The sequence below is a fragment of the Entelurus aequoreus genome, linkage group LG05 (assembly GCF_033978785.1).
Source record: "Entelurus aequoreus isolate RoL-2023_Sb linkage group LG05, RoL_Eaeq_v1.1, whole genome shotgun sequence".
NCBI lineage: Eukaryota > Metazoa > Chordata > Actinopteri > Syngnathiformes > Syngnathidae > Entelurus > Entelurus aequoreus.
The window spans coordinates 8,154,023-8,182,000 of NC_084735.1; the positions used below are offsets into that span (position 1 = coordinate 8,154,023).

A 27,978-nucleotide genomic window follows, 5' to 3' on the forward strand; every position below is an offset into this window, starting at 1 on the left:
AAACGGTGTTGTTTTTGGTCGTGCTAACCACAACTGGAAACAGGGAAAACAAAGGTTGTATTTTGTTCTGCCGAAGCGCGATAAAAGCCCACAGAGACGAGACAAATGGCTCGCAGCTTTACACCGGGAAAACGAGGACGGTTCTCACTGGAGTCCCCCAAAGTCCCGGGTCGTGTGTTCGGATCACTTCGTTTCTGGTAAATATAAGGAATAAAAATCCACCTTCTTAACCACAACTTGGCTATACCGTACTTGTTGAAATTGTACCTTATAACGTTCGACAGCTGAAGTTGTTGTTGTACAAAAATAACATGCGGTATATACTATATAGTCTATAGCCTAGCTAGCTATTTTCGAAAACCGGACAACGAGAGGATACCAAAGGCAGCGTTAAGATGGACACCACCGGGAAAAGGTAAGCCAGGGCGGCCAAAGAACACCTGGCGAAGAACAGTTGTACTTAAACAATACATGTAGCCCTCAAATCTCTCAATATTTTATACACTAACACTTGATCTTGTTGTTGATAACTTCCGCGTCTCTTTCTGAGTAGCGCGCAGGCTAAGCTAACTAGCAAGCTACGCTAAGCCTGAGAAGCTTTAAAGTTCACTGAGACGAGTCTGACGCAAATAATACATTTTTCGTTTTTTCACACGATATGCGAATAAGTAAAAATGCGTAAATGAAGGATTTAACGCCGACTTACAAGCCACAACGCTCGTTAAATGCTTTTTCTGTCAATGCTGCGTTCGAGCTGGTTTGTTTTCAACGAATTCCCGGTTGCTAGGGGATTGGTAGGCGGAAGTGACGTAGGTCCGCCCTCACCCATAAGTAGACGCAGCATTGGCTGCTGTGACGCGAGAAATTCGGGCCGCCATCTTGAAGTGGTGATGAGGAGCCGGCGAGCAGCCTAAGCTGACAGTTGACAGGTAGAAAACAAAGATGGTGTTCAGCGTTCTCTTGCTCAAATGAGCGGACTGTTGAAAATAGGAATCGGGGGATTACTTTTCCCAAGTAAGATTTAACATAAATGTACTATTTTGTGAAAAGAGTGTATGCATATTGTATATAGTTCTCGGCAAACCAATGAAATGTTCTATTTTCTCTGCATTATTTTGTCAGAATGCGCCAGAATGCTTCATTTGTATGTGAAAATCACAAATAAATCTTCTGGGGGAGGATGACCTCCCCTACATGGGTTTGCTTTACAAACTTTCAGCCCCACCTAAAACAAAATTCCCCAGCCGCCCCTGATTATGATGCATTCTCATTTTAGGCAACGTATAAGACAATACTTTCTTAACAGTATAATTGTAACCAGGAATAAGTCTTCAAGTAACAATATTCAAATACTAACATTGTTGGGTAAGACCGAATTTGCTTTTATTCTGAATCCAGTGAAACAGATTGGTTGTTTTCCATCATTTAAGAGAAGAATGTAGTACAAATTATCAATACAAAGTGTCAAGATCGGATAAACTACAGTCTATAGGTCCCTAAGATATATAGATTTCTAATGTATTCATACATTGTTTATGTAGGATATACGCATGTTTATATAACCTATTCATATTGTTTCTTCAATTCAAAAATAGCTGACCGTTTTTTTCCTCCTTCTCTGGGATTATATTCCCAGTTTTGATCTGGGATGTCTGGTCACTTATAGCATATAAGTATATTCTATTACTGTTAAGCAAACTATGAATAATAAAACGTGTGTCCTTTATCATAGCTACACGTATGACAAAAAAAACCGCGTGAAAATCAGTGGTATTCAGTGAGGTAAGATGAATTAGTTCATTGCTCCTGCCAAATGAATTGCACTGAGTGGAGCGGATCACCACTCCAAGATGGCGGCCCCGCGTCTCGTCAGCGCCAGTAGGCAGTAGCGCGCCATGCTGCGTACCCTTAGAACATGTCTGTGGAACTATTTCTGTGTGACATGACGGTCCGTCGCCTAAATGTTTCCCCCCTCTGCCCGGAACTACAGTAACTCTTTTTCGAGTCTGTTTTTTTAATGTGACTTATCTTAAACTTATCTTCGGCGACTGGACACACGGAGCATATAAAAACAATAACAACATCTACAGGTATGAAAACCATTAATAAATGAACCAATTGTGTCGGAAAACAAGTAGCTAGCATAGATAAGGTCACACCACGAACGGGAACACTCACTCTACTTTGACGTTACTAATACTTACTATCACAATACATATATTTAATATAAACATGAATTACTAAAATAGATGAGTAATTATGTGTATTAGATGTACACTCAAAGCCTTGTAAATGTGGATTAAAAATAAATAAATACAAAATATGCATATACATTTATATTTGCTCCTTTAAAGTCAAATAAATGAAATTATTCCAAGGTTGACTATTCCGTTTTTACACCAGACGTCTCCAAACTGTGGAGGTGAATTTGTGTCTTTATTATAAAAGCTTTTTTTTGACACAGACTGAGTTTATATAACGAAATGTTTTGCGTTTCAATGTGCTGCCTCCATGTAGAATGTGTCACATGACTTCAAACTCGCCACCTCATTGGCTGGTTCTATATATTTGAGTTAGTAATTTATTATTTTTTTAAATTTTTATTTAATTGAACAACAAACATACGTTTATAATTCACACAACAGTCAAGGCATTTTCAACAACAAGTAAAGAAAACAGAGAGTATTTAATATTAATAAATAATAATAATTCAAAAATAAATAAAAAAAGACAAAGGGCTAGCTAAATCACTTTAAATGTTTTTAAGAAAGATATCAATTTAAGGGCTTTTGTACTCTTAATCATGCTCCAAGATTTGATTGATAATTGTAAATTAAATTAGAAAATGTAGGCCTTACTTTCATAAATCGACATTTATGTAGAACATTTTTTGCCTGTAGCATAATAATGTTGACAAACATTTCTATGTTACAGTTGTTTATAAAAATACCAAATTTGGATCGATTCAGTCTTTTTTTAAATTGTTTTATATTTGAGTTAGTATTTTATTTATTTCTATTTTTAATTGAACAACAAACATATATTTGTAATTCACACAACAGTCAATGCACTTTCAACAACAAGGAAAGAAAACAAAGTCAAATACAGATAGATTATTAAATATTAATAAATAATAATAATAATAAATAAATAAAAAGGGCAAAGGGCTACCTAAATCACTTTAAAGGTTTTTAAGAAAGATATCAATTTAAGGGCTTTTGTACTCTTAATCATTCTCCAAGATTTGATTGATAATTGTAAACCATTAAGCCAGTTAGAAAATGTCGGCCTTAATTTCATAAATCGACATTTATGTAGAAAAATGTTTGCCTGGGGCATAATAATGTTGACAAACATTTCTATGTTGCAGTCGTTTATAAAAATACCAAATTTGGATCGATTCAGTCTGTTATTTTATTTATTTATTTATTTATTTAGTTATCTTTGTCCTTCAATCCGACAGCCATCAGACTGTATAATGCATATGCTCCTTTTGACTGTACATGTACTGTAAATGTATAATGTATTTATATTATTCACATGTGAATAATGCTGTATAATAGACTGTATTTATGTTATTCACATGTGAATAATGCTGTATAATAGGCTTTATTTATGATATTCACATGTGAATAATGCTGTATAATAGACTGTATTTATGTTATTCACATGTGAATAATGCTGTATAATAGACTGTATTTATGTTATTCACATGTGAATAATGCTGTATAATAGACTTTATTTATGATATTCACATGTGAATAATGCTGTATAATAGACTGTATTTATGTTATTCACATGTGAATAATTCTGTATAATAGACTGTATTTATGTTATTCACATGTGAATAATGCTGTATAATAGACTGTATTTATGTTATTCACATGTGAATAATGCTGTATAATAGATTGTATTTAGTTATTCACATGTGAATAATATAAATACAGTATAATAGACTTAGATGTATAATAGACTAAGATGTGAATAATGCTGTATAATAGACTTTATTTATATTATTCACATGTGAATAATGCTGTATAATAGATTGTATTTAATTATTCACATGTGAATAATGCTGTATAATAGACTGTATTTATATTATTCACATGTGAATAATGCTGTATAATAGACTGTATTTATGTTATTCACATGTGAATAATGTTGTATAAGTTAAGTTAAAGTTAAAGTACCAATGATTGTCACACACATATAGACTGTATTTATGTTATTCACATGTGAATAATGCTGTATAATAGACTGTATTTATATTATTCACATGTGAATAATGCTGTATAATAGACTGTATTTATATTATTCACATGTGAATAATGCTGTATAATAGACTGTATTTATATTATTCACATGTGAATAATGCTGTATAATAGACTGTATTTATATTATTCACATGTAAAAAAATACCCAAGTGTTTATTGTCTATTGTGAGCGAACTGTGGTGCTGAATTTCCCCCAGGGATCAATAAAGTACTTTCTATTCTATTCTATTCTATTCTATTCTATTAATTTACCGGAAGTGGGTCTTGAGTTTTGATGCAACAAATTCATCTGCGCTGATATTTTAATTTTTTTATTTTTTACACACTGAATTATAAAACACTGTATCTTGACAAACTGAATTTTTAAACCCAAAATTTCGCTCACAAATTTTTATTCAACAAAATTGTCAGCATTATTTGATGAAAAAAATAAAAATAAATAAAAACCAGTTCACAAAATTCCGTTATATTAAATCAGTGTCCACAAAAAGCTTCCATAATAAAGACGCAAATTAACCTCCAGACCAAAAATTTTTCTTCCTGAATGCTTGCAAACTGAAAAAATAAACGGCTATTAAATATATTTATAAATATGTTTACATATACAGTATTTAGTACATTTGTAAATGTTGTTCATTTAAAAGGGGCATAACATATTAATGAACATTTGACATGTAAATGTGAGAGTATTTACCTGGTACATCACAAGAATACATAAAACAATTGATAAAATACATATTTCAAAATACACAGCACATTTTAACATTTACATTGTTTGCCTCTAAACTATCATTACTGTTTGGTATCGTGAGCAGCCATATTTTTTTCAATATATAGATTTTTTTACCTTCAGGACTCACCTTAAGTTAGGGTCTCAATCATAAAAATGTTAAAAAACAAGTCATATACATTTTTTTTTTCAACGGTGTCCAAAGTGCGGCCCGCAGCTAATTTTTGAACGACCCGCGGCACATTCTAACAATATAAATGTTACAAATAAGTCATAATAATTTGTGTATATGTTTTTAGTTCAATGCTTAAATCTCTCGGGTTTATTTGTCAATATACATGTTTGTTTTAATGTTTTATGCCCTTTTTGTCAAAACCCTGTATTAATGGCCAAAACACAAAATATACAAACATTTCAAAGTAGAATATTTGATGTGAAGTATTTGGAGCCTTGATTAGATCAGTAATTCATAACACAGTTAAAAATAAATAATAAAAATGTAGTAAAATTATTGCGGTTCCAAAACAGCCCCACTCATAAAATTGTTAAAAATAGGTCAAACTTTTTTATTTTCTTAACTTTCAACGCTTAACTCTAAAACAACCTCAGATCTGTCGATTATATATTTTAATTTTGTTGTTATTTAAAAAAAAAATATATATATATATGTGCACAGCTTTCACTTATATGACCCAACCCAAACAACCTTCCTTAGTCATGGTGGGGGGGGAAATTCAACCTGTGCAAAAATTCGACAAACATGGTCACACACACAACACAACCTGCTCATTGAACTTTGTGGATATTATTTTTTTTTTTAAAAAGTCCAATTAGCATAAAAACACTAAACTACACCCATTAGAAGGGATGATGGGAAAAATTTTAGCTACTTGATATTTCTGATTGATTGAAAAACTTTAAGGAGGAAAGTAAACAAGGTAGGAGTCAATTTTTCACATACTCTTAATAACCAATTATATTAATCATATAACCATTATATTATTATAATAAAGCGTACTCATAGTTATATATATATACATATAGTGTCAGAATAATTTTATATAATTTATCACACAACTTGTTTTCCTAGTTCAGGCTGCCCTGCGAGAAGACAAAAGATGTCTTTGTTCTTATCGAGCAAAACGCTTGTAAACCGCCACTGTGTGCGACGGGATGCGACGTGGAGGTGTTGGTTTCTTTGATCTATTGGCCAGCCACAGGAAGACCTTGTGATGACCGGAGATCTGCAAAGCAGAGAGGGAGCAGACCTGACCTCGCTTTGGGCACCTTTTCTTTAAACTGCGGCAGCCGTTTATGACCTCCCCTCCCCTTAAAAACAGCTGCAGCCATGTAATCAGGAAAAGCCCAAATAAATGTGGAGGCGTGGAGCTCCCTCCTCAGAGCGTGGTGGGGGACTGTGCGAGTGTGCAGCCCCAGACGTTTCTCCTCATGAGCTAAATTGAATCCTGTCTTGTCTAATAGATGTCATCGGTGTTTGAACCTGACATATAGTTACTATGCACATGCTTTTTTAATTGAAATGATATATGTTAAGTTTGATTTAACCTGTGGAACTACCAAATTCTTCAAATCTGGGACTAACCTACCTAGGCCTCACTTCCTGTTTCACACTTTTTATAAATCATGGCGCTTAAAAAACAAACAAGGTGTTTAGAGGGCAGGCGTTTCCCACGGTCACGTTTGGTGTCGTTCCTGTGCGCAGAATGGCGTCTCCCCACGAGCGCAGCGGGAGGGGCGAGGACGGCGAGGACGACCCCGTGGACCGCATGATCTCCCGCACGGGCTGCGCCGAGCTGCACTACGCCGTGCAGGAGTGCATGGCCGAGCGTCAGGACTGGCGGGCGTGTCAGGACCACGTGCGCGCCTTCAAGGCCTGCATGCTGGACTACCAGCAGACGCGCGCGGACGAACTGAGGCGGCGGCCGGCGAGCACGGAGACCACGCCCGGCTAAAAGCGCCAACACACTCTGGAGGTGTGTTTCTTACTTGCTTGAATCGTTTCACGCTGCGTCGCCACAATAAACTACCGTATCATCCAGGCTGGTGCTGGTTGTCTTGGCGACGCACAACAGCCAATCAAAGTCGCACCGCAGTCTCTCATTTCAAGCCTATTTTGTTGTACCTTTTCTTTTTCCTATTAAAAAAATCATAGTTAGTTTTGAAAGCATCCCGAAATAAGAGACAGTTCTTCATCTGCTTGTCCTGTCAAGGAGTCAATATTAGGATGTGATAATAATCATAAGGTATCATCCGCAAACATAAATATTTGATATACTTTAGAGATAGATGATAGGTGTCCCAAAATGGAACCCCAGAAATTAGGTTAGCTCTGTTAGAATTTGGATTATGAATAGAAATGTAATGTTGTCTTTTCATAAAGATACATATGTAGCCATTTTAGAGCATTTTCAGTGCCATATTTATTTAATTTTGTTGGTTAAGAATTTGGACAAATCATAAACATATGCAAAGTAGAAATAAAAGTTTTTCCATTCGCAGTAATTCAGAGTAAAAACACCGTATTTTTACGGTAAACATTGACAGTAATTCACTGTAATAATGACAATATATTTTACAGAAAATAAAAACTGGGAGTTCAGTGGCCAGAATTTTACCGTAAAATTAACAGTGGTACCGTTTTTACATTTCCAGTTATTCCTAGTCATTTTAGCATAAAATTCCGATTTTACAGTAAAAACTGGCAGCTCAGTCGCCAGAATTTAAACGTAAAAAACAACTGTGAAATTTACAGTAATTCATAGTAAAAACTATCGTCACTTTACGATAAAATTCTGACTCCTGAGCTAGCAGTGTTTTTACTGTAAAATCTCGATTTTTATACAAGTTGGCATATTTTTCAGATTTTCGATTATAGTGTTAAAAAAAAAAAAGTCAGATTTTACAGTTAAAAACTTTTTTAGAATGTGATAATAATCATAAGCTATCATCTGCAAACATGAATCTTTGATATACTTTAGAGATAGATGATAGGTGTCCCAAAATGAAACCCCAGAAATTAGGTTAGCTCTGTTAGAATTTGGATTATGAATAGAAATGTAATGTTGTCTTTTCATAAAGATACATATGTAGCCATTTTAGAGCATTTTCAGTGCCATATTTATTTCATTTTGTTGGTTAAGAATTTGGACAAATCATAAACATATGCAAAGTAGAAATAAAAGTTTTTCCATTCGCAGTAATTCAGAGTAAAAACACCGTATTTTTACGGTAAACATTGACAGTAATTCACTGTAATAATGACAATATATTTTACAGAAAATAAAAACTGGGAGTTCAGTGGCCAGAATTTTACCGTAAAATTAACAGTGGTACCGTTTTTACATTTCCAGTTATTCCTAGTCATTTTAGCATAAAATTCCGATTTTACAGTAAAAACTGGCAGCTCAGTCGCCAGAATTTAAACGTAAAAAACAACTGTGAAATTTACAGTAATTCATAGTAAAAACTATCGTCACTTTACGATAAAATTCTGACTCCTGAGCTACCAGTGTTTTTACTGTAAAATCTTGATTTTTATACAAGTTGGCATATTTTTCGGATTTTCGATTATAGTGTTAAAAAATAAAAAAAAGTCAGATTTTACAGTTAAAAACTTTTTTAGAATGTGATAATAAATCATAAGCTATCATCCGCAAACATGAATCTTTGATATACTTTAGAGATAGATGATAGGTGTCCCAAAATGGAACCCCAGAAATTAAGTTAGCTCTGTTAGAATTTGGATTATGAATAGAAATGTAATGTTGTCTTTTCATAAAGATACATATGTAGCCATTTTAGAGCATTTTCAGTGCCATATTTATTTAATTTTGTTGGTTAAGAATTTGGACAAATCATAAACATATGCAAAGTAGAAATACAAGTTTTTCCATTCGCAGTAATTCAGAGTAAAAAACACTGTATTTTTACGGTAAACATTGACAGTAATTCACTGTAAAAATGACCATTTATTTTACAGAAAATAAAAACTGGGAGTTCAGTGGCCAGAATTTTACCGTAAAATTAACAGTGGTACCGTTTTTACATTTCCAGTTATTCCTAGTCATTTTACCATAAAATTCCGATTTTACAGTAAAAACTGGCAGCTCAGTCGCCAGAATTTAAACGTAAAAAACAACTGCGGAATTTACAGTAATTCATAGTAAAAACTATCGTCACATACCGCTAAAATTCTGACTACTGAGCTAGCAGTGTTCTTACTGTAAAATCGCGATTTTTATACGAGTTGGCATATTTTTCAGATTTTCGATTATAGTGTTAAAAAAAAAAAGTCAGATTTTACAGTTAAAAACTTTTTTAGAATGTGATAATAATCATAAGCTATCATCTGCAAACATGAATCCTTGATATACTTTAGAGATAGATGATAGGTGTCCCAAAATGGAACCCCAGAAATTAGGTTAGCTTTGTTAGAATTTGGATTATGAATAGAAATGTAATGTTGTCTTTTCATAAAGATACATATGTAGCCATTTTAGAGCATTTTCAGTGCCATACTTATTTAGTTTTGTTGGTTAAGAATTTGGACAAATCATAAACATGTGCAAAGTAGAAATAAAAGTTTTTTCATTCGCGGTAATTCAGAGTAAAAAACACCGTAATTTTACGGTAAACATTGACAGTAATTCACTGTAAAAATGACAATTTATTTTACAGAAAATAAAAACTGGGAGTTCAGTGGCCAGAATTTTACCGTAAAATTAACAGTTGTACCGTTTTTACATTTCCAGTTATTCGTAGTCATTTTACGAAAAAATTCAGATTTTACAGTAAAAACTGGCCGCTCAGTCGCCAGAATTTAAACGTAAAAAACAACTGTGAAATTTACAGTAATTCATAGTAAAAACTATCGTCACTTTACGATAAAATTCTGACTCCTGAGCTACCAGTGTTTTTACTGTAAAATCTCGATTTTTATACAAGTTGGCATACTTTTCAGATTTTCGTTTATAGTGTTTAAAAAAATGTCAGATTTTACAATTAAAAACTTTTTTGTCTTATCAAGGAGTCAAGATTAGGATGTGATAATAATCATAAGGTATCATCCGCAAACATAAATATTTAATATACTTTGGAGATAGATGATAGGTGTCCCAAAGTGGAACCCCAGAAATTAGGTTAGCTCTGTTAGAATTTGGATTATGAATAGAAATGTAATGTTGTCTTTTCATAAAGATACATATGTAGCCATTTTAGAGCATTTTCATTGCCATATTTATTTAATTTTGTTGGTTAAGAATTTGGACAAATCATAAACATATGCAAGGTAGAAATAAAAGTGGTACAGTTTTTCCATTCGCAGTAATTCAGAGTAAAAAAACACCGTATTTTTACGGTAAACATTGACAGTAATTCACTGTAAAAATGACAATATATTTTACAGGGAAAAAAACTGGGAGTTCAGTGGCCAGAATTTTACCGTAAAATTAACAGTTGTACCGTTTTTACATTTCCAGTTATTCGTAGTAATTTTACGATAAAATTCCGATTTTACAGTAAAAACTGGCCGCTCAGTCGCCAGAATTTAAAGGTAAAAAACAACTGTGAAATTTACAGTAATTCATAGTAAAAACTATCGGCACTTTACGATAAAATTCTGACTCCTGAGCTACCAGTGTTTTTACTGTAAAATCTCGATTTTTATACAAGTTGGCATATTTTTCAGATTTTCGATTATAGTGTTAAAAAAAGAAAAAAAGTCAGATTTTACAGTTAAAAACTATTTTAGAATGTGATAATAATCATAAGCTATCATCTGCAAACATGAATCTTTGATATACTTTAGAGATAGATGATAGGTGTCCCAAAATGGAACCCCAGAAATTAGGTTAGCTCTGTTAGAATTTGGATTATGAATAGAAATGTAATGTTGTCTTTTCATAAAGATACATATGTAGCCATTTTAGAGCATTTTCAGTGCCATATTTATTTCATTTTGTTGGTTAAGAATTTGGACAAATCATAAACATATGCAAAGTAGAAATAAAAGTTTTTCCATTCGCGGTAATTCAGAGTAAAAAACACCGTAATTTTACGGTTAACATTGACAGTAATTCACTGTAAAAATGACCATTTATTTTACAGAAAATAAAAACTGGGAGTTCAGTGGCCAGAATCTTACCGTAAAATTAACAGTGGTACCGTTTTTACATTTCCAGTTATTCCTAGTCATTTTACCATAAAATTCCGATTTTACAGTAAAAACTGGCCGCTCAGTCGCCAGAATTTAAACGTAAAAAACAACTGTGAAATTTACAGTAATTCATAGTAAAAACTATCGTCACTTTACGATAAAATTCTGACTCCTGAGCTACCAGTGATTTTACTGTAAAATCTCGATTTTTATACAAGTTGGCATATTTTTCAGATTTTCGATTATAGTGTTAAAAAAAAAAAAAAAGTCAGATTTTACAGTTAAAAACTTTTTTAGAATGTGATAATAATCATAAGCTATCATCTGCAAACATGAATATTTGATATACTTTAGAGATAGATGATAGGTGTCCCAAAACGGAACCCCAGAAATTAGGTTAGCTCTGTTAGAATTGGGATTATGAATAGAAATGTAATGTTGTCTTTTCATAAAGATACATATTTTGCCATTTTAGAGCATTTTCAGTGCCATACTTATTTAGTTTTGTTGGTTAAGAATTTGGACAAATCATAAACATATGCAAGGTAGAAATAAAAGTGGTACAGTTTTTCCATTCGCAGTAATTCAGAGTAAAAAAACACCGTATTTTTACGGTAAACATTGACAGTAATTCACTGTAAAAATGACAATATATTTTACAGGAAAAAAAACTGGGAGTTCAGTGGCCAGAATTTTACCGTAAAATTAACAGTTGTACCGTTTTTACATTTCCAGTTATTCATAGTCATTTTACGAAAAAATTCCGATTTTACAGTAAAAACTGGCAGCTCAGTCGCCAGAATTTAAACGTAAAAAAAACTGTGAAATTTACAGTAATTCATAGTAAAAACTATCGTCACTTTACGATAAAATTCTGACTACTGAGCTACCAGTGTTTTTACTGTAAAATTTAGATTTTTATACAAGTTGGCATATTTTTCAGATTTTCGATTATAGTGTTAAAAAAAGGAAAAGTCAGATTTTACAGTTAAAAACTTTATAAAATGTGATAATAATCATAAGCTATCATCTGCAAACATGAATATTTGATATACTTTAGAGATAGATGATAGGTGTCCCGAAATGGAACCCCAGAAATTAGGTTAGCTCTGTTAGAATTTGGATTATGAATAGAAATGTAATGTTGTCTTTTCATAAAGATACATATGTAGCCATTTTAGAGCATTTTCAGTGCCATATTTATTTCATTTTGTTGGTTAAGAATTTGGACAAATCATAAACATATGCAAAGTAGAAATAAAAGTTTTTCCATTCGCAGTAATTCAGAGTAAAAAATACCGTAATTTTACGGTTAACATTGACAGTAATTCACTGTAAAAATGACCATTTATTTTATAGGAAATAAAAACTGGGAGTTCAGTGGCCAGAATTTTACCGTAAAATTAACAGTTGTACCGTTTTTACATTTCCAGTTATTCCTAGTCATTTTACGATAAAATTCAGATTTTACAGTAAAAACTGGCCGCTCAGTCGCCAGAATTTAAACGTAAAAAACAACTGTGAAATTTACAGTAATTCATAGTAAAAACTTTTGTCACTTTACGATAAAATTCTGACTACTGAGCTACCAGTGTTCTTACTGTAAAATCTCGATTTTTATACAAGTTGGCATACTTTTCAGATTTTCGATTATAGTGTTAAAAAAAAAAAAAGTCAGATTTTACAGTTAAAAACTTTTTTAGAATGTGATAATAATCATAAGCTATCATCCGCAAACATGAATCTTTGATATACTTTAGAGATAGATGATAGGTGTCCCAAAATGGAACCCCAGAAATTATGTTAGCTCTGTTAGAATTTGGATTATGAATAGAAGTGTAATGTTGTCTTTTCATAAAGATACATATGTTGCCATTTTAGAGCATTTTCAGTGCCATATTTATTTCATTTTGTTGGTTAAGAATTTGGACAAATCATAAACATATGCAAGGTAGAAATAAAAGTTTTTCCATTCGCGGTATTTCAGAGTAAAAAACACTGTATTTTTACGGTAAACATTGACAGTAATTCACTGTAAAAATGACAATATATTTTACTGGAAACAAAAACTGGGAGTTCAGTGGCCAGAATTTTACCGTAAAATTAACATTGGTACCGTTTTTACATTTCCAATTATTCGTAGTAATTTTTACGATAAAATTCTGATTTTACAGTAAAAACTGGCAGCTCAGTCGCCAGAATTTAAAGGTAAAAAACAACTGTGGAATTTACAGTAATTCATAGTAAAAACTATCGTCACTTTACGATAAAATTCTGACTCCTGAGCTAGCAGTGTTTTTACTGTAAAATCTCGATTTTTATACAAGTTGGCATATTTTTCAGATTTTCGATTATAGTGTTAAAAAAAGGAAAAGTCAGATTTTACAGTTAAAAACTTTATAAAATGTGATAATAATCATAAGCTATCATCTGCGAACATGAATATTTGATATACTTTAGAGATAGATGATAGGTGTCCCAAAACGGAACCCCAGAAATTAGGTTAGCTCTGTTAGAATTGGGATTATGAATAGAAATGTAATGTTGTCTTTTCATAAAGATACATATTTTGCCATTTTAGAGCATTTTCAGTGCCATACTTATTTAGTTTTGTTGGTTAAGAATTTGGACAAATCATAAACATATGCAAGGTAGAAATAAAAGTGGTACAGTTTTTCCATTCGCAGTAATTCAGAGTAAAAAAACACCGTATTTTTACGGTAAACATTGACAGTAATTCACTGTAAAAATGACAATATATTTTACAGGAAAAAAAACTGGGAGTTCAGTGGCCAGAATTTTACCGTAAAATTAACAGTTGTACCGTTTTTACATTTCCAGTTATTCATAGTCATTTTACGAAAAAATTCCGATTTTACAGTAAAAACTGGCAGCTCAGTCGCCAGAATTTAAACGTAAAAAAAACTGTGAAATTTACAGTAATTCATAGTAAAAACTATCGTCACTTTACGATAAAATTCTGACTACTGAGCTACCAGTGTTTTTACTGTAAAATTTAGATTTTTATACAAGTTGGCATATTTTTCAGATTTTCGATTATAGTGTTAAAAAAAGGAAAAGTCAGATTTTACAGTTAAAAACTTTATAAAATGTGATAATAATCATAAGCTATCATCTGCAAACATGAATATTTGATATACTTTAGAGATAGATGATAGGTGTCCCGAAATGGAACCCCAGAAATTAGGTTAGCTCTGTTAGAATTTGGATTATGAATAGAAATGTAATGTTGTCTTTTCATAAAGATACATATGTAGCCATTTTAGAGCATTTTCAGTGCCATATTTATTTCATTTTGTTGGTTAAGAATTTGGACAAATCATAAACATATGCAAAGTAGAAATAAAAGTTTTTCCATTCGCAGTAATTCAGAGTAAAAAATACCGTAATTTTACGGTTAACATTGACAGTAATTCACTGTAAAAATGACCATTTATTTTATAGGAAATAAAAACTGGGAGTTCAGTGGCCAGAATTTTACCGTAAAATTAACAGTTGTACCGTTTTTACATTTCCAGTTATTCCTAGTCATTTTACGATAAAATTCAGATTTTACAGTAAAAACTGGCCGCTCAGTCGCCAGAATTTAAACGTAAAAAACAACTGTGAAATTTACAGTAATTCATAGTAAAAACTTTTGTCACTTTACGATAAAATTCTGACTACTGAGCTACCAGTGTTCTTACTGTAAAATCTCGATTTTTATACAAGTTGGCATACTTTTCAGATTTTCGATTATAGTGTTAAAAAAAAAAAAAGTCAGATTTTACAGTTAAAAACTTTTTTAGAATGTGATAATAATCATAAGCTATCATCCGCAAACATGAATCTTTGATATACTTTAGAGATAGATGATAGGTGTCCCAAAATGGAACCCCAGAAATTATGTTAGCTCTGTTAGAATTTGGATTATGAATAGAAGTGTAATGTTGTCTTTTCATAAAGATACATATGTTGCCATTTTAGAGCATTTTCAGTGCCATATTTATTTCATTTTGTTGGTTAAGAATTTGGACAAATCATAAACATATGCAAGGTAGAAATAAAAGTTTTTCCATTCGCGGTATTTCAGAGTAAAAAACACTGTATTTTTACGGTAAACATTGACAGTAATTCACTGTAAAAATGACAATATATTTTACTGGAAACAAAAACTGGGAGTTCAGTGGCCAGAATTTTACCGTAAAATTAACATTGGTACCGTTTTTACATTTCCAATTATTCGTAGTAATTTTTACGATAAAATTCTGATTTTACAGTAAAAACTGGCAGCTCAGTCGCCAGAATTTAAAGGTAAAAAACAACTGTGGAATTTACAGTAATTCATAGTAAAAACTATCGTCACTTTACGATAAAATTCTGACTCCTGAGCTAGCAGTGTTTTTACTGTAAAATCTCGATTTTTATACAAGTTGGCATATTTTTCAGATTTTCGATTATAGTGTTAAAAAAAGGAAAAGTCAGATTTTACAGTTAAAAACTTTATAAAATGTGATAATAATCATAAGCTATCATCTGCAAACATGAATATTTGATATACTTTAGAGATAGATGATAGGTGTCCCAAAATGGAACCCCAGAAATTAGGTTAGCTCTGTTAGAATTTGGATTATGAATAGAAATGTAATGTTGTCTTTTCATAAAGATACATATGTAGCCATTTTAGAGCATTTTCAGTGCCATATTTATTTCATTTTGTTGGTTAAGAATTTGGACAAATCATAAACATATGCAAAGTAGAAATAAAAGTTTTTCCATTCGCAGTAATTCAGAGTAAAAAATACCGTAATTTTACGGTTAACATTGACAGTAATTCACTGTAAAAATGACCATTTATTTTACAGGAAATAAAAACTGGGAGTTCAGTGGCCAGAATTTTACCGTAAAATTAACAGTTGTACCGTTTTTACATTTCCAGTTATTCCTAGTCATTTTACGATAAAATTCAGATTTTACAGTAAAAACTGGCCGCTCAGTCGCCAGAATTTAAACGTAAAAAACAACTGTGAAATTTACAGTAATTCACAGTAAAAACTTTTGTCACTTTACGATAAAATTCTGACTACTGAGCTACCAGTGTTCTTACTGTAAAATCTCGATTTTTATACAAGTTGGCATACTTTTCAGATTTTCGATTATAGTGTTAAAAAAAAAAAAAAGTCAGATTTTACAGTTAAAAACTTTTTTAGAATGTGATAATAATCATAAACTATCATCCGCAAACATGAATCTTTGATATACTTTAGAGATAGATGATAGGTGTCCCAAAATGGAACCCCAGAAATTAGGTTAGCTCTGTTAGAATTTGGATTATGAATAGAAGTGTAATGTTGTCTTTTCATAAAGATACATATGTTGCCATTTTAGAGCATTTTCAGTGCCATATTTATTTCATTTTGTTGGTTAAGAATTTGGACAAATCATAAACATATGCAAGGTAGAAATAAAAGTTTTTCCATTCGCGGTATTTCAGAGTAAAAAACACTGTATTTTTACGGTAAACATTGACAGTAATTCACTGTAAAAATGACAATATATTTTACTGGAAACAAAAACTGGGAGTTCAGTGGCCAGAATTTTACCGTAAAATTAACATTGGTACCGTTTTTACATTTCCAATTATTCGTAGTAATTTTTACGATAAAATTCTGATTTTACAGTAAAAACTGGCAGCTCTGTCGCCAGAATTTAAAGGTAAAAAACAACTGTGGAATTTACAGTAATTCATAGTAAAAACTATCGTCACTTTACGATAAAATTCTGACTCCTGAGCTAGCAGTGTTTTTACTGTAAAATCTCGATTTTTATACAAGTTGGCATATTTTTCAGATTTTCGATTATAGTGTTAAAAAAAGGAAAAGTCAGATTTTACAGTTAAAAACTTTATAAAATGTGATAATAATCATAAGCTATCATCTGCAAACATGAATATTTGATATACTTTAGAGATAGATGATAGGTGTCCCAAAATGGAACCCCAGAAATTAGGTTAGCTCTGTTAGAATTTGGATTATGAATAGAAATGTAATGTTGTCTTTTCATAAAGATACATATGTAGCCATTTTAGAGCATTTTCAGTGCCATATTTATTTCATTTTGTTGGTTAAGAATTTGGACAAATCATAAACATATGCAAAGTAGAAATAAAAGTTTTTCCATTCGCAGTAATTCAGAGTAAAAAACACTGTATTTTTACGGTAAACATTGACAGTAATTCACTGTAAAAATGACTATATATTTTACTGGAAACAAAAACTGGGAGTTCAGTGGCCAGAATTTTACCGTAAAATTAACAGTGGTACCGTTTTTACATTTCCAGTTATTCCTAGTCATTTTACGATAAAATTCCGATTTTACAGTAAAAACTGGCAGCTCAGTCGCCAGAATTTAAATGTAAAAAACAACTGTGAAATTTACAGTAATTCATAGTAAAAACTATCGTGACTTTACGATAAAATTCTGACTCCTGAGCTACCAGTGTTTTTACTGTAAAATCTCGATTTTTATACAAGTTGGCATATTTTTCAGATTTTCGATTATAGTGTTAAAAAAAAAAAAAGTCAGATTCTACAGTTAAAAACTTTTTTAGAATGTGATAATCATAAGCTATCATCCGCAAACATGAATCTTTGATATACTTTAGAGATAGATGATAGGTGTCCCAAAATGGAACCCCCGAAATTAGGTTAGCTCTGTTAGAATTTGGATTATGAATAGAAATGTAATGTTGTCTTTTCATAAAGATACATATGTAGCCATTTTAGAGCATTTTCAGTGCCATATTTATTTAGTTTTGTTGGTTAAGAATTTGGACAAATCATAAACATATGCAAAGTAGAAATAAAAGTTTTTCCATTCGCGGTAATTCAGAGTAAAAAACACCGTAATTTTACGGTAAACATTGACAGTAATTCACTGTAAAAATGACAATATATTTTACTGGAAACAAAAACTGGGAGTTCAGTGGCCAGAATTTTACCGTAAAATTAACAGTGGTACCGTTTTTACATTTCCAGTTATTCGTAGTCATTTTACGATAAAATTCCGATTTTACAGTAAAAACTGGCAGCTCAGTCGCCAGAATTTAAACGTAAAAAACAACTGTGAAATTTACAGTAATTCATAGTAAAAACTATCGTCACTTTACGATAAAATTCTGACTCCTGAGCTACCAGTGTTTTTACTGTAAAATCTCGATTTTTATACAAGTTGGCATATTTTTCAGATTTTTGATTATAGTCTTTAAAAAAAAAAAGTCAGATTTTACAGTTAAAAACTTTTTTAGAATGTGATAATAAATCATAAGCTATCATCTGCAAACATGAATATTTGATATACTTTAGAGATAGATGATAGGTGTCCCGAAATGGAACACCAGAAATTAGGTTAGCTCTGTTAGAATTTGGATTGTGAATAGAAATGTAATGTTGTCTTTTCATAAAGATACATATGTAGCCATTTTAGAGCAGTGCCATATTTATTTAGTTTTGTTGGTTAAGAATTTGGACAAATCATAAACATATGCAAAGTAGAAATAAAAGTTTTTCCATTCGCGGTAATTCAGAGTAAAAAACACTGTAATTTTACAGTAAACATTGACAGTAATTCACTGTAAAAATGACAATTTATTTTACAGAAAATAAAAACTGGGAGTTCAGTGGCCAGAATTTTACCGTAAAATTAACATTGGTACCGTTTTTACATTTCCAATTATTCGTAGTAATTTTTACGATAAAATTCTGATTTTACAGTAAAAACTGGCAGCTCAGTCGCCAGAATTTAAATGTAAAAAAACAAACTGTGGAATTGTTTTTAAATTTACTGTAATTAGTAGTAAAAACTATCGTCACTTTACGATAAAATTCTGACTCCTGAGCTACCAGTGTTCTTACTGTAAAATCTCGATTTTTATACAAATTGGCATATTTTTCAGATTTTAAAAAATTTTACAGTTAAAAACTATTTTAGAATGTGATAATAATCATAAGCTATCATCCGCAAACATGAATATTTGATATACTTTAGAGATAGATGATAGGTGTCCCAAAATGGAACCCCAGAAATTAAGTTAGCTCTGTTAGAATTTGGATTGGAAAATTCCGCTGGCATTTTTCGAAGTGTAAAAATGTAGCGGAGCAAAGCGACATTTTGCTCAGCAGACGGCGGCGTGCCTGCCGGCGGCCACCTTGCCCCTGCGGCGTCCGGCGAGCAGCTTCTTGAGCGACTCCTTGATCTCCTGCGTCTGCAGCGTGTAGATGATGGGGTTGAAGGCGGGCGGGAAGACGGAGGTGAGCGACAGGTTGATGATCCTGGCGTGGGGGTGGATGTTCTCCATGAGCGTGAAGGTGACGAGCAGCGGCACGAAGTAGACGGCCACCAGCGACAGGTGCGCCACGCAGGTCTTGAAGGCCTTCAGGCGCTCCGCCGCGGCCGCCACCTTGGCCAGGGCGCAGCCGATGGAGACGTAGCTGAGCAGGATGAAGGCCAGCGGCAGCCAGAAGATCACCACGGGGTAGACGCAGCTGACCACGTAGCTGGGGAAGTGGCTGTTGCACGCCAGCCGGTAGATCTGGCCGTGGTCGCAGAAGTAGCTGTTGATGACCAGCGAGCGGCAGAAGGACAGCCGCGTCAGCAGGCCCGCCGCCGCCAGCACCAGCACCACCGCCAGCAGCCAGGAGGCGGCGATGAGCGACAGCATGCGGCGGTGGGTCATGCGCACCGGGTAGTGCAGCGGGAAGGTGATGGCCAGCAGGCGGTCGTAGGCCAGCGCCAGCAGGTTGAAGGACTGCATGCACAGCGAGGTGTAGCAGAAGAAGAGGAACGCCAGGCACTCGCCGTACGCGATGCGGCGGTGGCCCAGCAGGAAGATGTCCAGCAGCTTGGGCACCAGCGCCGAGCTGCCCAGCACGTCCACCAGGGCCAGGTTGAAGACCGCCACGTACTTGGGCGTCCGCAGCCCGCGGTCCAGGCAGATGACGGCCATGACGGCGCCGTTGCCCAGCAGCGAGAGCAGGTAGAGCAGGAAGAGGAAGACGTAGTACAGCTGGATGTGGCGGACGCCCGACAGCCCGCTGATGACGAAGTAGTCGGGGCGCACCAGCGACACGTTCTCGTCGGCGGCGGGGTTGAACCAGCTCATGTCCCCCGGATTCTGTGGCCCCGCCGACCAATAAGAGGCCTCCCTGTGACCGCTCCTTCTTGGCCACGCCCACTCGGGGGCAACAAACAACATGTAGGCTCCCGGGGCGCGTCACCATGGCGACCGCTGGCACAACACAAACATGACCTCTCACCCCTCCAGCAGGCTTCAAAACCAGTAGTGTTCTTGTTTTAACACCGTAACTTTCTGAACAGCATTAATTTAAAACCAATAGTGTTCTTGTTTTAACACTGGGACTTACTGAACAGCATTCATTCAAAACCAATAGTGTTCTTGTTCCAACATAAATATTTAAGCCCCAACAGTCAAAATATATATATTTTTAAATGTATCAATTAATTCAAAACCAATAGTATTCTTGTTTTAACACCATGACTTACTGAACAGCATTCATTCAAAACCAATAGTGTTCTTGTTTTAACACCATGACTACTGAACAGCATTCATTCAAAACCAGTAGTGTTCTTGTTTTTTAACATTGTGACTTACTGAACAGCATTCATTCAAAACCAATAGTGTTCTTGTTTTTTAACACTGTGACTTACTGAACATCATTAATTCAAAATCAATAGTGTTCTTGTTTTAACACTGTGACTTACTGAACAGCATTCATTCAAAACCAATAGTGTTCTTGTTTTTTTAACATCGTGACTTTCTGAACAGCATTCATTCAAAACCAATAGTGTTCTTGTTTTAACACCGTGACTTTCTGAACAGCATTCATTCAAAACCAATAGTGTTCTTGTTTTAACACTGGGACTTACTGAACAGCATTCATTCAAAACCAGTAGTGTTCTTGTTTTTTAACACCGTGACGTACTGAACAGCATTCATTCTAAACCAATAGTGTTCTTGTTTTTTAACACCGTGACGTACTGAACAGCATTCATTCTAAACCAATAGTGTTCTTGTTTTTTAACACTGTGACTTACTGAACAGCAATCATTCAAAACCAATAGTGTTCTTGTTTTTTAACACCGTGACTTACTAAACAGCAATCATTCAAAACCAATAGTGTTCTTGTTTTTTAACACTGTGACTTACTGAACAGCATTCATTCAAAACCAATAGTGTTCTTTCGCCAACATAAAAAATTAAGCTCCAACAGTCAAAACATATATTTTTTTAAATGTATTTATTAATAAAAAATCAATAGTGTTCTTGTTCCGACACTAACTATTGATTATTGTAGTAGTGGAGTAATCTATTGATTATTGTAGTAGTGGAGTAATCTATTGATTATTGTAGTGGTGGACTAATCTATTGATTATTGTAGTAGTTGAGTAATCTATTGATTATTGTAGTAGTGGAGTAATCTATTGATTATTGTAGTAGTGGAGTAATCTATTGATTATTGTAGTAGTGGAGTAATCTATTGATTATTGTAGTAGTGGAGTAATCTATTGATTATTATGGTAGTTAAGTAATCTATTGATCATTGTAGTAGTGGAGTAATCTATTGATTATTGTAGTAGTTGAGTAATCTATTGATTATTGTAGTAGTTGAGTAATCTATTGATTATTGTAGTAGTTGAGTAATCTATTGATTATTGTAGTAGTGTGGAGTAATCTATTGATTATTGTAGTAGTGGAGTAATCTATTGATTATTATGGTAGTTAAGTAATCTATTGATCATTGTAGTAGTGGAGTAATCTATTGATTATTGTAGTAGTTGAGTAATCTATTGATTATTGTAGTAGTGGAGTAATCTATTGATTATTATGGTAGTTAAGTAATCTATTGATTATTGTAGTAGTTGAGTAATCTATTGATTATTGTGGTAATTGAGTAATCTATTGATTAGCTTGTTTGATTCATGGGATAAAACACACTTTATAGCCTCAATTCGTATTTCAGTGAAAACATTTCACATAAACAAATATTTTTGTACTTACCTTCATTACATCCTATTTACCTTGTTTTACCTTCTTTTATCTATTATATTCCTTTTTTTAACCTTTATATTCGTTTACCTTGTATTTACCTTCTTCTATCTTATATATTGCTTTTTTTTACCTTTATATTTATTTGTTTACCTTGCTTTACCTTCTGTATTCCTTTTTTTTTTAACCTTTAACATTATTTTACCTTGTATTTACCTTCTTCTATCTTATATATTGCTTTTTTTTTTAACCTTTTGTATTTATTTGTTTACCTTGTTTTACCTTCTGTATTCCTTTTTTTTTTTTAACTTTATTTACATTATTTTACCTTTTATTTACCTTCTTTGGCCGTCTTTTACCTTGTTTTATCTTCTTTTACCTTTATTTAACTTTGATCTTTTATTTACCTTCTATTGAACTTATTTTCCAGTACCTCTTATTTACATTATTTTACCTTTTTTAGCCTCTGTTTACCTTTAATTTACCCTCTGTATACCTTCTTTAACCCTCTCCCTTCTTTTACCGTTTTTACTCTCTATTTACCTTTTTTAACCCTCTCCCTTCTTTTAGCTTTTATTTACCCTCTATTTACCTTCTTTTACCCTCTACCTTATTTTCCTTTTTATTTACCTTCTTTTTCCCTTTATTTACCTTATTTTACCTTCTATTTACATGTTACTCTCCACCCTCTTTTTACCTTCTATTTATCTTCTTTTACCTTTTATTTACCTTTTATTTACCTTTTTTAACCGTCTCCCTTCTTTTACCTTTTACTTACCATCTATTTAAATAAATAAATACATTTTGCCTTCTATTTACATGTTACTCTCCACCCTCTTTTTACCTTCTATTTATCTTCTTTTACCTTTTATTTACCGTATACTTACCTTTTTTAACCGTCTCCCTTCTTTTACCTTTTACTTACCCTCTATTTAAATAAATAAATAAATTTTGCCTTCTATTTACATGTTACCCTCCACCCTCTTTTTACCTTCTATTTATCTTCTTTTACCTTTTATTTACCGTATATTTACCTTCTTTAACCCTCTCCCTTCTTTTACCTTTTTTACCCTCTATTTACCTGCTTTTACCCTCTACCTTATTTTACATTTTATTTTCCCTCTATTTACCTTCTTTTATCTTTTTTTACCCTTTATTTACCTTCTTTTACCTTGTATTACCCTCTTTTTACCTGCTTTTATCCTCTATCTTATTTTACATTTTATTTACCTTCTTTTACCTTTCATTTACCCTCTTTTTACCTTCTATTTATCTTCTTTTACCTTTTATTGACCGTATGTTTACCTTTTTACCCTCTATTTACCTTCTTTTACATTCTACCTTTTTAAAAAATATATTTTTTACCACATACCTTCTTTTACCCTCTAGTATTTACCTTTTTGATTTACCTTCTTTTAAATTCTGCCTTCATTTACCTTTCTTAACCCCACTTACCTTCTTTTACCCTCTAGTATTTACCTTTTTTAAATGTACCTTCTTTTACCCTCTGTTAACCTTATTTTATCTTCCATTTCCTTTATTTTCCACCTTTCACCTTTAATTCACTTCATTTACCTTATTTTACCTTCTTTTGACCCTTTACCATTTTTACCTTCTATGTATCTCATTTTACCTTCCTTTTGCGGTCCGGATGTTATAAAGTCGTATTAGTTACACTTGAACGATTCATCGTAGCACAATAATATCAATGAAAGCTCGATTAATCAATTAATCAACTTTTTTAATATCGTAGTAGTAGTAGTAGGAGTAGTAGTAGTAGTAGTAGTAGTAGTAGTAGGAGTAGTAGTAGTAGTAGTAGTAGGAGTAGTAGTAGTAGTAGGAGTAGGAGTAGTAGTAGTAGTAGGAGTAGTAGTAGTTTACCATTGGGAGGCTGCTCCTGGGCTGCCCACTAATTCTATTAGATATTAGACATGCCCAGGAGGAACAACATGATATTAGACATGCCCAAGGGGGAACAACATGATATCATACATGCCCAGGAGGAACAACATAATATTAGAACATTAGTATTTAACATGAATATTGAACATTAACATGAATATTTACATTAAAAACATAAGTATTTAACATGAATATTGAACATAAACATTAGTATTGAACATTAACATTAGTATTAAACATGAATATTGAACATTAACATTAGTATTTAACATGAATATTGAACCTAAACATTAGTATTGAACATGAATATTGAACATAAACATTAGTATTGAACATGAATATTGAACATGAACATTAGTATTTACATTAAAAACATTAGTATTTAACATGAATATTGAACATAAACATTAGTATTGAACATGAATATTGAACATGAACATTAGTATTTAACATGAATATTGAACATTAACATTAGTATTTACATTAAAAACATTAGTATTTAACATGAATATTGAACATAAACAGTATTGAACATGAATATTGAACATACACATTAGTATTTAACATGAATATTGAACATGAATATTAGTATTTAACATGAATATTGAACATAAACATTAGTATTTAACATGAATATTGAACATGAATGTTAGTATTTAACATAAACATTAGTATTTAACATGAATATTGAACATAAACATTAGTATTTAACTTAAACCTCAGTATTTAACATGAATATTGAACATGAATATTGAACATAAACATTAGTATTTAACATGAATATTGAACATAAACATTAGTATTTAACTTAAACATTAGTATTTAACATGGTTATTGAACATTAACATTAGTATTCAACATGAATATTAAACATAAACATAAGTATTGAACATGAATATTGAACATAAACATTAGTATTTAACTTAAACATTAGTATTGAACAGGAATATTGAACATAAACATTAGTATTTACCTTAAACATTAGTATTTAACATGAATATTGAACATGAACATTAGTATTTAACATGAATATTGAACATGAACATTAGTATTTAACATGAATATTGAACATAAATATTAGTATTTAACTTAAACCTCAGTATTTAACATGAATATTGAACATAAACATTAGTATTTAACATACATATTGCACATAAACATTAGTATTTAACATGAATATTGAACATAAACATTAGTATTTAACATGAATATTGAACATAAACATTAGTATTTAACTTAAACCTCAGTATTGAACATGAATATTGAACATACACATTAGTATTGAACATGAATATTGAACATAAACATTAGTATTTAATATGAATATTGAACACAAACATTAGTATTTAACTTAAACATTAGTATTAAACATGAATATTGAACATGAATATTAGTATTGAATATGAATATTAGTATTGAACATGAATATTGAACATAAACATTAGTATTAAACATGAATATTAAACATGAATATTGAACATGAATATTAGTATTGAACATGAATATTGAACATAAACATTAGTATTAAACATGAATATTGAACATGAATATTAGTATTGAACATGAATATTGAACATAAACATTAGTATTAAACATGAATATTGAACATGAATATTAGTATTAAACATGAATATTAGTATTGAACATGAATATTGAACATAAACATTAGTACATTCATTAGAATGAATATTTAATAAACATCTTTAATATATTTTCTTTAAGAGGAATATTATACATGAATATTAGTATTTAACAACATTGAGCATTGAGTATTTTACAATAATATTTATGAAACACTAGTATTTAATATGAATTTTTGAACATTAGGATTAATTTTTAAGTATTATTATTAACTAAACATTAGTATTTGACATGAATATTAAACATATTAGTATTTGGCATGAATATTTAATAAACATTATTTAACATGAATATTAAACATTAGTATTTACATGAATATTTAATAAACGTTATTTAACATGAATATTAAACATTAGTATTTACATGAATATTTAATAAACATTATTTAACATGAATATTAAACACACATTAACAGGTGGGTGCCATGATTGGGTATAAAAGCAGCTTCCATTCACAAACAAGGACGGGGCGAGGGTCACCACTTTGTCAACAAATGCCTGAGCAAATTGTTTAAGAACAACATTTATCAACCAGCTATTGCAAGGAATTGAGGGATTTCACCATCTACACTCCGTAATATCATCAAAAGGTTCATAGAATCTGGAGAAATCACTGCACGTAAGCCATGATATTACACACCTTGGATCCCTCAGGGGGTATTGCATTAAAAAAGTGACATCAGTGTGTAAAGGATATCACCACATGGGCTCAGGAACACTTCAGAAAACCACTGTCAGTAACTACAGTTGGTCGCTACATCTGTAAGTGCAAGTTAAAAGTCTACTATGCAAAGCCAAAGCCATTTATCAACAACACCCGGGCTCATCTAAGATGGACTGATGCAAAGTGGAAAAGTCTTCTGTGTTCTAACGAGTCCACATTTCAAATTGTTTTTGGAAACTGTGGACCAAAGAGGAAAAGAACCATCCGGATTGTTCTAGGGTGAAAGTGTAAAAGGCAGCATGTGTGATGGTATGGGGGTGTATTAGTGCCCAAGACATGGGTAACTTACACATCTGTGAAGGCACCATTCATGCTGAAAGGTACATACAGCTTTCGGAGCAACATACGTTGCCATCCAAGCAACGTTATCATGGACGCCCCTGCTTATTTCAGCAAGACGATGCCAAACAATGCCTTTTTTGCTATGTGTTGCTGCCATTAAATTCTAAGTTCATGATTAATTGCAAAAAATACCAAAGTTTCTCAGTGTGAACATGAAATATCTTCTCTTTGCGGTCTATTCAATTGAATATAAGTTGAAAAGGATTTGTTGTATTGTCTTTTTATTTACCATTTACACAACTTCACTGGTTTTGTGTTTTGTATATATATGTGTGTGTATATATATATATATATATATATATATATATATATATATATATATATATATATATATATATATATATATATATATATATATATATATATACATATATATATATATACATATATGTGTGTGTGTATATATCGATGTATAATAATATGTACATACATATATATATATATATATATATATATATATATATATATATATATATATATATATATATATATATATATATATATATATATATATATATATAAATCTCCTGATGATTGAGGGAAACCCCTCATGAAACAGGCCTGTAGAGATGAAATAGTCTTGTGATTTTTCCCACACATACATATATATATATACACCTATGTGTATGTTTATATTTGTGTATGTAAATATATGTGTATTATATGTATAAACTGTGTATATATATATATATATATATATATATATATATATATATATATATATATATATATATATATATATATATATATATATATATATACACACACATGTATACATATATATATATATATATATGTTTTTTTTGTAAAAATTAAGACTTTTTGTCAAATTTAAGACTTTTTTTTGTCAAATTAAGACATTTATTACCATTTACACAACGTGACAACTTCACTGCTTTTGGGCTTTTGTACAATATAACTTTTGCTTCTTACGACGTGATAAAATGTAGTAAATAAAAAGTTGTTTTTTGTTTTTTACCAGGATAAATCCCAAAGTTGTTGTTGACCCGGGAGAGTTCCAGTCACTTATTTCCTTCAAGTGGTGAAACAAACAAGTGGAGTCCAGGGAGCACTCTTGTGGCAACTTGACTCACCTGAGACCACTCTTGTTTTTTACTGCGCTCTC

The 27,978-nt window shown here is 31.9% G+C and overlaps 3 protein-coding genes across 3 annotated transcripts in view; 2 read left to right on the forward strand and 1 right to left on the reverse strand.

The window, feature by feature from the left end:
- Window positions 1–27,956, forward strand: part of LOC133650116 (cytochrome c oxidase assembly factor 4 homolog, mitochondrial-like) — a 324,940-nt gene extending 296,984 nt beyond the window's left edge. Inside the window, exon 3 of the mRNA XM_062046953.1 lies at window positions 27,835–27,956. Within this exon, the coding sequence (XP_061902937.1) occupies window positions 27,835–27,839 (5 nt within the window). The 3' untranslated portion in view covers window positions 27,840–27,956. The remainder of the gene's footprint in view (window positions 1–27,834) is intronic.
- On the forward strand, window positions 1,948–27,978 carry LOC133650117 (cytochrome c oxidase assembly factor 4 homolog, mitochondrial-like). The gene is made up of 3 exons (XM_062046954.1): window positions 1,948–2,090; window positions 6,728–6,998; window positions 27,835–27,978. Exon 2 carries the CDS (start codon window positions 6,729–6,731, stop codon window positions 6,975–6,977), a length of 249 nt encoding a protein of 82 aa, XP_061902938.1. The 5' UTR covers window positions 1,948–2,090; window position 6,728; the 3' UTR covers window positions 6,978–6,998; window positions 27,835–27,978.
- Window positions 19,353–20,339, reverse strand: LOC133649497 (olfactory receptor 8G17-like). Its single transcript, XM_062046086.1, has one exon. It carries the CDS (start codon window positions 20,337–20,339, stop codon window positions 19,353–19,355), a length of 987 nt encoding a protein of 328 aa, XP_061902070.1.

What these genes read in the sequence shown, in the direction of transcription:
- LOC133649497 (XM_062046086.1), bottom strand. Translation starts at nt 20,339, where the DNA reads ATGAGCTGGTTCAACCCCGCCGCCGACGAGAACGTGTCGCTGGTGCGC.
- LOC133650117 (XM_062046954.1), top strand. Translation starts at nt 6,729, where the DNA reads ATGGCGTCTCCCCACGAGCGCAGCGGGAGGGGCGAGGACGGCGAGGAC.